The 11,920-nt window shown below is 36.5% G+C and overlaps 1 protein-coding gene across 4 annotated transcripts; it reads right to left on the reverse strand.

Moving 5' to 3' along the window:
• Positions 1-1,205: 1,205 nt before the first annotated feature.
• On the reverse strand, positions 1,206-10,771 carry LOC113042391 (small muscular protein-like). Of its 4 annotated transcripts, none has more exons than XM_026201241.1 (5): positions 10,696-10,771; positions 6,709-6,773; positions 4,493-4,579; positions 3,788-3,922; positions 1,206-2,399 (listed from the first exon to the last, which is right to left on the reverse strand). In XM_026201241.1, exons 2-4 carry the CDS (start codon positions 6,745-6,747, stop codon positions 3,797-3,799), a joined length of 252 nt encoding a protein of 83 aa, XP_026057026.1. In that variant the 5' UTR covers positions 6,748-6,773; positions 10,696-10,771; the 3' UTR covers positions 1,206-2,399; positions 3,788-3,796. The 4 variants fall into 4 exon arrangements, with proteins under 4 accessions (XP_026057026.1, XP_026057025.1, XP_026057027.1 ...); XM_026201240.1 differs by lacking the exon at positions 10,696-10,771 and adding an exon at positions 10,119-10,243; XM_026201242.1 differs by lacking the exon at positions 10,696-10,771 and adding an exon at positions 8,768-8,960 and having other exon boundaries at positions 6,709-6,770.
• Positions 10,772-11,920: the final 1,149 nt, after the last annotated feature.

Below are 11,920 nucleotides of genomic sequence, written 5' to 3' on the forward strand. Positions count from 1 at the left end.
AATCGATGCGCATATTTTGCGTCTACGTATTTTTTGCGTCGACGTCATTGATGACCTCGACGCGTTGTCCCAGCCCTACTCCTAACCCTAGGGTTGTGGGTTCAAATTTCGGGCCAGCAATACCACGAGGTGCCCTTGAGCAAGGTACCGAACCCCTAATTGATCCCCAGGCGCCGCAACATAAATGGCTGCCCACTGCTCTGGGTGTGTGTGCATTCTGGATGGGTTAAAGGCAGAGCACAAATTCTGAGTATGGGTCACCATACTTGGCTGTATGTCACATCACTTTCACTTGTGTGTGTTCTACTCAAGGAAATAATTTAGTGTTTGTACTGCCAAATCCTGTGCTCACCTTACAACCCCTTTGGATTTTCACTTTAAAACAAGTAATTGGCCTATTAGGGATCTTGACATATCTTTCCACTCAAGCTCATTGTGCATAATTGGATATATTTAAACGCACATTACAACTACGGGGCTCTAAATTAGATGCATTATTTATGCTGCACTTTTTATATTCAGTCAACAAAACGAGACTCCACTTCATTGCTTAAGATCTTTTGCAGGATCATGCTCTCATCTGCCACTACAAAATCTATATTTACTATTTAAATGAAAATTGTCACATCTGATGGATGCATTTAATTTCTTATACAACTGATTTATGTTTTCAGTCACTTTCAGACTCTCTGGTTCTCACTGTTTTTACCCGTCAGTCCAAAATGGTGTCAGTTCTAATTATAATTGTGTCTCTTCTTCCTGTTAGAGTTTTTGTTTGGCTATGGTGGTCATGGTGAACTATTTTGATATTATCTGGTGTACATAAGGCTTACAGGTGAGAAATTCCTTTGAATATACACACACATTTCATAGATATACAATCTGAAATGTGTAATGGAAAGCATATGGTAGCAGAAAAGAAGACTGAATAAAAAAAAATCAATGGAAGTTTAGGTATTTTGAGCTTCTCGGTTAGAAGTTTTAGAACTAAAGGGTCTCTCTGCATTGCATTGTGGGTAATAAGGGAATTATGAAGACAGCTGGTCACTCTCTCTGTGTTCCAGGCACCACTGCCTGATGCTTAATCCCCCCCCCCCCCCCCCCCAAAAAAAATTCCATTCCAATTCCACATGATGGATAAGTCCTGTTATATCAATGTACTCAGTCTCTCATACTCTCATCCAATTAACACTGGAAACTTGTTTGCTTGTCTTTCATGTCATGATCCAGTTCACAACATACATTGTTTCAAAGCAGCCTTGAAGAAAATAAAGCCTTACAAATGAAGGAATAGACAGTTTATCTGAATTATATATGCATGTGTTTCCCAGCTCTTAATGCAGACTGAGGAGCAATACATGATCTTTAATAAGGACACTTTCACTCAAAGGTCACGACACCTGCTGCTAGTAAACTAGATCATAGAGCAGTACAGACACATATGATGTGATTTACAAGTGAGGAGAAAAGCAACTTTACACTGTTAAACTGATCCCAGTTTATGTACATAACAAACCAATGGTGCGACATTTGAAATCCAGTTCTATTTGTTCAAGGATAACAAGTGCTGGCTTCCTCCTACGGGTTTGCTCTTCGAGAGAACGTGAAATCATGTTTTATTATGCAACAGCCTACTCATGTACTGCAACACACAAGAACAAAGCCATAGATAAAGAAAGAGACGTGTAGGGAGTGAAAACAAGCCTGCAGCATGAGACGTTTTAAGTAGGGCTGTCAATCAAAGGAAACTTAACCAAATGAAATGCATGACATTCTGACGTATTAATAAATTTTATAGCAATTATTTGCATATTAATCTTCTAGACATAAAATACATTAAAAGAAATTAGATTTTATGGTGTCACATTTGTTCAAGTTGTTTTAAGACAAAATCTGTTTTTTGTTTTTTTTTAAGGAGAAAAGAGGAATTTTAAGATGAATCACACTAGCTAATGTCTTCAGTCTCATATATTCTGTTTTATGATTCATTGATGGTAGTAGGAGAACACAGAACTTCTATAAAATCAAACTTTAAAGGGATAGTTTACAAGTGAGGGTGAGTAAATGACAGAATATGCATTGTTTTGGGTGAACTATCCCTTTAAGTTAAACACACAGTACATTTTAAAACAAAATACAGAATAGCATACAGGGAGGTTTAAAAAGTGTTGACCTATTTTAGACAGACTAAACCCTGGTTCAGAGCTTCGAGTTGCTCAATTCCCATCAGTCTTTGCTATGATATATAATCCATTATTCTCGGGTCAGTAGGTAGTGTCATCATTAAGGCTTGTCGTTGATTTCTTTGCAACCGATTCTCTGGGAGTTGTGGTAAATACATGAACCTGACTGGATGGAGATAGCAACCAAAGCCTTGGAAAAACTGGGGACGAAGTCACCTGTGAAGATGAGAAGGATTAGTTAAATGGGTTCACTGGCATTAAAAACGTGTAATCTCAAAGTAGTATGCATAGCAAATTCTGTTTGTATTCTGCAGAGTGGGTAACAGAGCATGTTTTGCTCTATAATTGGAAGGTCTGGTGAGGCATGCTGGGACTGCACACAGACAGACTTTCACTGCCCCAATGATCTGTAGGGTATTAATAGAGCCTGCTTCACGCTCATACCCCTTTACGCACTCCAGCCCTGACATATGCATACTAACATATGTGCAAACTACTTTTACAGCTACTGACACCATGTGGCCATTTGTGTAAGCAGCATGGAGCCTTTCTAGATGATTTCAGTGATGCGACGCATTTAGAAAAATGATTGCTCTTTTGTTCCTGCCTCTGGCAGAGACGGGATGTTTTTATAGGGATGGCTAGGGAGGGACTAGCAACGCAGAAATCTTAATTAATTTAATATAAAAATGTGATTGACTATAAGGTATTAGACTTTTAGTGCCTAAAACACAACTGGATACAATTAAATTCTACTAAATTTTATTTGAGATATTTGCGAATTATATAAAGTAATGCTGAGTGACTATGACAATTTGTGTATTATTCCTCACCTCCAAGTATTTTAATAAATTAGCTCACTATAGCTTTATTCATTAGTCAGCTTGGTTCTGGTTCTCAAAACCCCCCAAAGCTTGTTCTCCATTGCATACTCATTGATGAGACATGCAGATATAGTGATAAGAATTGGTTAATTAAAAAAAGGACAGAATAAAATTTGTTATTTTATGCATTTAAATAGTTAAATTTTGGTTTGTACTTTACAAAATTAAAATAGTGCATATTTTCTAGTATAAGTGCACTGTGATCCTATTTACTAGTGCATTAAATTAGAAAAAAAAAACTTGGACCTTATTGTGAAGGCCTATATTGTATATTATGATCTCCAATTGCACAATATGTTTGTACATGCATTTAAGAGATAAATAAATGCACTAATTGCATTTTTGGTAACTGATGACAGAACTACATTGTATGTTCATAGTTTCTTGTTAGCTTTATTTATGATGAAGAAATATAGAGCGTGCACCTTATATTCACATAAAGTTAAAAAGAACAGCTGTCAGGAGAGGAAAGTTTGTTTTACTCACATATAGACTAACAACATCTCATCTGACCACAGTTCACTGTTGTTCTACTGAAGCTCATTTGGCACATTCTCCCACCCCCACCCCCTGGCTCCCACCCACTGGCTCCGCCCCTGGTTCATGCTCACATTTGTGTGTGTGTACATAAGATTGACAACCAGCAAAGTTTTTTGACTAACCAAAAATGTTAGATGGAAAAAAAAGGGGTGTGAGTGTGTATTTGACTATCAGATTTACCTGTGTCGTTTAGTCCTTGGTGACCCATTTGAGTTCACTCTTTACGTTCTGGAGCTCAGAAAGGTCGACGGCGGGGCCTGGTAGTTTCACGCCACCAGGGAGGGCCTTTTTCTCCTCTGGAGTCACTGGGGATGCCTATGAAACCAATTGTGAGAGATATACCTGAGTGGCCCTCACAAAAATCTCAAGAATGTGTCATAGTTTACTCACAAAATAAAAAGTAGAATAAAAAAATTAACTTAACTTTAAATAAATAAAATAAACAAACTTCATTGCTTTTCATTACCGTGTGCAAAATGTTTGTATTAAAATAGTTTTTTAGTTGGCTACTGAATGATAGTAATTGTGTTGATTTTAAAATGTGTTAAAAAGTACTGCATCACATTAATAATATTCTAATGAGAATCATTAATAGGAATAATGCAGATCTGATAAATAATATCAGTTATATTGCAGAATTGGATATGTTCATATTGAAAATATTGTTCCATTTACTTTTTTTCATTATATATATATATATATATATATATAAGATAGCTTATCTTTGTACCTTTAACTTTTTTATTATATACAAACAATATAATAAATATTTTATTATTACATTTGAATGTGATCTGGTAACAGGAATACATATGTGTGTCTAATTAGTTTATTTATAAAATGGCGAAATGTGTGTATGGGAGCTTTCTTCCAGCAGAATCTAACCTCCTCTACATCTACTGTATCTTCTCTCTTCTTCACAGGATGTCCCGCCCCAGGACGCAGAGCCCCCATCGGAATATTAAGGTTGGCCTTTGAGACAGACAAGAAAATCCAATGAGACGGTTAGCATCGCTGCTACACCTCACCCCTGACACGGTTCATTTCCTCCTGCAACCGCGCCTATAATCCAATCACCAGAGTACCAAAGTCATTTAAACTCATGTAATGCTGTGCAATGGTCAAGCGTAGTTGTCGAAACCAAACCTTTCCACAAAACCTGCTGGACGTGTCTTCCTGCTGGAGTTTGTGTTTCATAAAGAGCAAAGTGCCTGTATGAAAATGAGCTGCGGGCAACACAGATAAAACAGTGAGATGACAGACATCCTTCTGTTTGCTGAGGCCCGACGCGGACAGCCTGTCCTTTTTAGCCCGGTCTTTATTATGTGGCTTCTAAACGCTGCATGCATTACAAAAACAAAGTCCAAAAGTGAAAATGGAAAACGTGTTTACAGCTTTACATTAGAAGGAAAGTATATGGATTGTTGCCACATCTCTTCTCTTATATATTACTATTGTTTTTTTTCTCAACTATCCTATGATTTTGGTGAGTCTCATGAACGCAGGTCACATTTTACCCCAAAATCAAAAGAAAAGAAATGATATTTTGGATAAGTAGAATTATTTAAATTTCCCCTGAAGTCATTAATACGGTTATCCAACTGTTTTATTTATTAAATAACTATATTTGTTAATTAAATGTAATACTGTTTAATTAAAAAAATATAAAAAGATATACTTTAAATATAAATATATAATATAAAATATATTTTCATGTAAAGAAAAGAGAATGGAATTTGGAGGGGAAAATGTTGAATTATAATAAAAATAATCAGCAAAATTGACTTTTTATTTCATTTGAATTAATGGGATAATTTCCATGTAAAACCGCAAACACTTTTTTTTATCTCTTCTGTTCTGCCTCATTTTATGAATTATTGTCCTGCTCTATTAGTCACACAAGGTCAAACCCTCAGTTTACAATTTTGCAATTTAGTGTTTTGAGTAGAGCATGTGACATCTCTCAACCAATCCCGAACGCTCTTATGGATTTGGCTTTTAGTACAGTTTTGCATGTATCTCATGGTCCAGTACATCAAACCCTTGAGTTTCTTCTTTTTTCATTTCTCTGAGTTTCCCTCTGTATAGGCTGCTGGACGAAATCTGATTGTTGGCTGTTTTAGGATGTACAGTAGTGACCATGTGCTCCTGTCTTTGCATGCATGACCAGTCTTCTTCTATCTGTGCTCTCTGACAGACCATATCTTCCATATGCTATGGCTTTTTATGGATTCATGTGTATCTGGAGAGTTTTTATGGAAAGATAAAGGTGTCTATTTTTGGCTGAAGTGTTCAGTGTTTGTAAGAATTGTGGTGAACTGTTGAAAATCTTTCTTTCTGTGTATGTTATTGCTCCTAGCCAGACGTATAGTTACAGGGGGGAAACTAGTATGTGAACACTATGGATTTCAGTATAAATTAGTCATAGCTTGATCTAATCTTCAACTATGTCATATCAATAGAAAAACAAAAAAGTATACATTTTCATTTCTTTTTTTTTTATATATAAAAAATGGAGGTTTATGCTGCCAAAGGACATTTAACCAGATATTAAAACACACTTTCACATACGTTTGCCAGTGTGTAAAATAAAAATATGAAAATACATCATCTTTTGCGGGTTTTGTTTAAGCAGACTTCACATTCAGATCACATTTTCACCAATTTATGCAAAACCCACAGGGTTTACATAGTTTTTCCCTTCAGCTGTATACCGGTTAGCAATAGGAAAATGGCTGTAAGGACTTTAATTAAAGTGAACAAGTCTATTTTTATATGAAAAGTTTCTGTTTGGATAAGAAATGTTTTCCTATCAAGAAGAAAAAAGCTGGACACACATCAACACCATAATGTATTTCAAGTATTTGTGAATGGCCTCGTGTGAGTGTTGTAATGCAATGTACATTCAACTGTTTTTACTCAGTATTCAAAATAGGGAACTGACTTTTCAGAATAAAATATTTAATGTCGACATGTTTAATTGTGTTTGAGCTAAGAAAAGCAAACTGGGAACCGTTTGAGGGCCGATACATATCAATACAGAAGTTCACACTGTACACTACTCTTAAATTACATACACATAAAAAACACAAAATACTCACCTGCAGGGCTTTTACATTGGACGATGGCTGTTTAGACATTCTGTGCAGTTGTGTCCACGTTCCTGCTGTAGAAAAGACAGAAAGAGACCGAATGCATTGATCAGATAAACAGAGCGGCCCGGTGTGGGTTTCAATGCATGGATTTTGTCTGCAGCTATATGTATGTATGTTACAGAGATAAAAAAGTAAAGCCCCCCTGCGGCTCTCAGGTGCCCGTGGATAGTCTTTCAGTTGCTTAGTGACTCCTGAAGTGAGGAGCAGGTAGCAGCTCTTACCCCTGAATCATTTATGTTAACATGGAGAGAACAGGGCTGGGATAACACACACCTACACACTCTTTATACTGGATATGGAACATAAAGTGGAATGTCAGCTGATATTGTAAATGAATAAATAGCTGCTCATTAATAGCTCAGAGAGACTTGATAGTGAAAAAAAAAATCAGATATGCTTCATTGAAGTAGGAATTTTGTCTCAGATGATTCTCCAAACACTTTATGCGATAAATTCAAAGTGAAACAATTGGAGTTTGTAGTGAACCTTCATATTTGGGTGTATCTAAGTTGGTGACAGTTAAGATCATTTTCTTATAACAGTACAACATTTCATTAATGTTATTCTATAAAACTAATGGGGACATGCAATGAGAAAGCAGCACTTCCTAAGAATGACCTGGAGGGAAATAAAAAGAAGACATTTACATACTTGACAACACAGGAGACTGCATGTTGAATGACTCATTCTGTGTCTCTGACAGGAAGCTGTTCGGAAATATGTAAAATCATTCAGTGTCCTAATGAACACAGCTGTAGGCAGATGAGCTTTGATTATGTGCTCGTGGGGAGCTTTCTGCTCGTAATTTGCCCGGTTATGCTGCTGATGGAACGTCCCGTTGAGAACACATGGGATATAAGAGAAACCCTCCTGAGTACTACAGCCAGCATGCACGGTAATGCATCTGCAATATTCATATCAATACTTTCTGTCTTTCAACGTCTCCCTCCTTTTTGAACTTAATACAGGTCTCGGTGGGGCAGCTAGGATTGGTAGGGTTCACAACCTTAGCAACTGTAACCAGGGATGTTGTTTGCACATTAAAAGCAGTGCATCACTGCTGCAGAGTGTTGAGCTAAATTTACATTTCAAAGAGCAGCAGGGCAGCTGTCCAACACTCCTCCAAAATACCCTTCTAAACTCCTCAATGTCCAAAATATCAGTCAAAGATCAAACTAAATGTGTTTTGAGATTTTAGATTTATTATCTCCCATCTCAAACTCTAAATGTAACCAGCTAGAGTATCATAAACCCCACCAGATGCTGAAATCTTCAAAAACTCCCACAATGGTTTCACAGGCACAGTTTATTTGCATTAAATTCCCACTATGACTGGAAGTCTCCCAGAAGTTCTAGACCTTTCCAACCGGTCTGACAAGATTTTCTCTTTCATTAAAAAAAAAAGTGTATTTGGTATTCAAAACGTCTAACAAAAGGTTAAATGTTTTGTTCATCAAATTCATTGAATGTATTATTCTGTTTATTATGTAAACCATCAAACGTCATCACAATCCTATGTTTAGGTGCGATCTGACTGTCCTGGGCCAAAACCACAAGATAGAAAAAATAAATATAGAATTTACATGTGTATCATCACGGAATTCTAATGCTTATGTAAAAGTACAGTTACGGTAACCGGCCTGTTGGTTTAGAATAAATTTTGGAGGCCTGAATCCTGCCAGAGGCCTGAGTCATTATCACAGAGTCCCACGCAGACAGAACATATACATAAAACATATGATATTAGTAAGAATGAGTGTAGAGGAAACTAAAGGAAAGGGTCAGTCTAAAGAGGTCAAACTTTGATTTCTGATTTTAAAAAATATATATATTTGTCTTATAATATAATCATGATAATATTTGGCATAATTTACCTAAAAGAAAAGCAGTCTGATGTATCGATTGCAACCTTAACCCTGATATTTTCACACACATGCAGATGAACACACACGCACACACACACACACACATACACATCCTCCCTCTGTCCTCAAAAGTTGCATACCTGCTGGCGTTACAGTAAACCGCTGTTCCCCGCTGTGAGACAGACAGGACAAATGTCAATCTTTCTCTCTCTCTCTTCTGTCTTTCCCTTAATGGACTAAAGAGGTCTTGACTTCAGTGGTTCGGTTCTGTATCTATTCAAACTTTCTCTATCTCTCTTTCTGTCCCTCACTCCAGGATATAGAGGAGCAGAGGATTCCGCTCATATCTTGGATTTGTTCACACTATAAATAGTAGTGTGATACACAGAGGGGACCTGCTTTCTGTCCACCCTGACTCTTCACTTCACAGAAGCTATATAAGCTCCATTCGAGCCTCATTCACGGTCCTGTTACGACATACACATGCAGTAGGGTCCAAACATGAGGATCTGGGATTTAAATTGTAATTTAAACATGGAAACAAATGTAAGTTTTGAATAAGAGATATCAAGCACTATTTCTGTGTAAAATGTTTGACCCTGGTCATGTGAATCCTTCATACAAATGTTAAGAGATTTTTGTTTCCAAACAAGATGTTCATCTGACAATTTTCAAATCATGTTGAAAAACATGATTATTTATTTATATCCATGAAAATGATAAATTTATATTATTAAAAATAATATTTACACACAAAATATTTAATGTTAATACAAGCTTGAAATATTAAAAATGAATGATAAATAATAATAATAATAATAACATAAACATATACACATACAATAACTTATTTCATATTATTTCATATTTATAATATAAAAATTTCATATTTTATATTAAATTATTTTATTTATTTAGAAGTAATATGAATACATTTCCCGGAAATAAATAATATACTGCATATATCATTTATTATGCTATTCAAATGTTCATAAAACATGTTCATTTATATTATTAATCAATTAATTAGTAATTACATATGACAATATATGGAAAAACTGGTTTATATAGATAGATAGATTGATAGATATAGATATACAGTATCTTGTTTTTATATTAATTGTATAAATAAATAAATAAACTTAGCCCAGTCATCCAAACTTGATGTGTCCACCAGAAACACAGAATTACAACAGCATTGATGTAAAATTTTTAATTTTAAAATTGCATTTTTAAATTGCCACCAAGTTTGTGTACAAGCATATTTGCATATATTTATAAATGTGTGCTATATTTAGGAGACCTAGATCGAAATGTCCTCAATATGCCTGAACCTAAGAGAGAATGTACAAATTATAGCATTACTACTGTAGATCACATAATGAAAATGGAAGAAAACCGAGTTCAGAAAGAGTGACTGGTGATAGATGAATAGACTTTGACCTTTTCACGACACAGGACACTGATATCGTGACCCCGCTGTGCCCTTACCTGCTCAGCTGCCAGCGTGAGGTCCACACCTCCTCACTGCTTTGTGTTCTACTATGACCAGTCAAAAACCCTTCCTGTTCTCTGTAAGGTCCTCTTCTGCTCTCTTACACGCAGTCAGAGAATCACAGAGCAATACTTATTAAGATCATGACCTAATTTAGGCTCCAGCACGCAGAGCCCAGGGATGCATCTGATTGGGCCACGGTTTGACATGACGACCCATTCCCAGTGGTAGCAGCACTGCCAGTTTAGAGGAGTTTCAGATCTTAAACTAGGCAGATTTTGACCCACAAGTGAACAGGTATAAACAAACGATGGAAGTGGCACATAATTTCACTGGAAAAGTAGATTCCTTAAACAGAATCTGGTGCTATAGTGACACCAAAATCACTGGGTTTGAGCGCACAGACTGGTATAATTTATATTTTGCTTCCACTTGCAAGGATAAAGCATTTGCCGAATGCATAAATGTTAAACGTGATTGAGCCTAATGCACTAAACTATTTGAAAGGCTAAATATCAAACAACAACCATAAAATGGAATATTAAAGACTGTTAAAGCATCTTCTGTCCTTACCTGGTGTCACTAGTAGTTGACGTGTGATCCTGCTCACTCAGTTCCTTCACTGCTGAGTATAAACCTTTACTGGAGCTCAGAGCTGATGGGGAAAGTGTCCTCTACAGACAGCAGAGCTATGCAAATCCTCACCTGAATTCTCCTCCCTCTACCTGGCGTCACAAACTTCCTGCTCATCCTGCCAGTCAGCACATATACTACTATATAACACATACACAATTATTAAATCCTAGAATCATTTTAATGTGCATGTAACTTTTACATACTATTGCAGTGCAGCTTGAAAGTGGCTAAATCCATGGTTGGACAGTACAAATATTGTTGAATTTCATTAACAGGTCATAGAAGTGAGTGGAATATCAGCAGAATGACACTGTCCTTTCAGTGTCTGTTGTCTATTTTATAATTATCCCTCCTTATAGACACATGGCATTATGAAACTAGCACTTTATGTATTCATAAAAGGCTGCTATTTATTGCTGTCCATCTAGACCACTATCTCAGATATTAAATTATCCGATAAGACCTTTAGGAGCCTAAGGGACATTAAAGATCACTCTCACCAAGAAAGGCTTGGTTCCCAGCCAGACGGAAATGTTTGGAGGGACTTATCACACTTCTGAACCCATCATTTGTTCCCATGTGCTTTACATTTAAAACTGCTGCACTTTTTCATAAGATTTACTATAACAGTGGCCTTTAGTGGCAAACTGACCACCTTTTTGGTTGACTGCCATCATTTGCTTATAGGTCAGCAGTAATACCTGATACGTCTTAATTAAATTGCAAGTCTTGTAAGTACAAAAACCACAGAGACCAAATGTGTCCAGCTGGAAACTAAAGTGTACTTTACAGATACGTCTGTGGTGCAAATAAGATGTAATCTCATGGTTCAGCAAATGCAAATGAAAAGCACATGGAGTTTTTTTTTTTTTTTTTTTTTTAGCTGCACTGCAAAACAGAGACATCCGATTTCTGAGCAAACCGCTTTTGTGTGTCGGATCTTTCAATTGAAACACTTAAACAGGCTCACAAAAACTGGTCTTCTGGGAATCTGCCATCCTGCCAGATTCCTGTGTCTTCTTCACTGGTCCCATCCCTAAAGCCCACACTAAATGTACTAGAGACTGGGGAGTAAGAATCCATTCATGAATCAGACTACTGTAGGCAGTTTGTCCAAGCACTGTCTTAATCATGCAGAGTCAACATCTCACCAACATATCAA

This window comes from Carassius auratus, chromosome 24, assembly GCF_003368295.1.
Source record: "Carassius auratus strain Wakin chromosome 24, ASM336829v1, whole genome shotgun sequence".
Lineage (NCBI taxonomy): Eukaryota > Metazoa > Chordata > Actinopteri > Cypriniformes > Cyprinidae > Carassius > Carassius auratus.

Excerpts from the sequence above, each read along its gene's own strand:
- LOC113042391 (XM_026201241.1), bottom strand. The coding sequence starts at position 6,747 with ATGTCTAAACAGCCATCGTCCAATGTAAAAGCCCTGCAG. Across the intron at positions 4,580-6,708 it reads CCAATGTAAAAGCCCTGCAG|GCCAACCTTAATATTCCGAT; the intron begins GTGAGTATTTTG and ends TCTGTCTCAAAG. Across the intron at positions 3,923-4,492 it reads ATACAGTAGATGTAGAGGAG|GCATCCCCAGTGACTCCAGA; the intron begins GTTAGATTCTGC and ends TTGGTTTCATAG.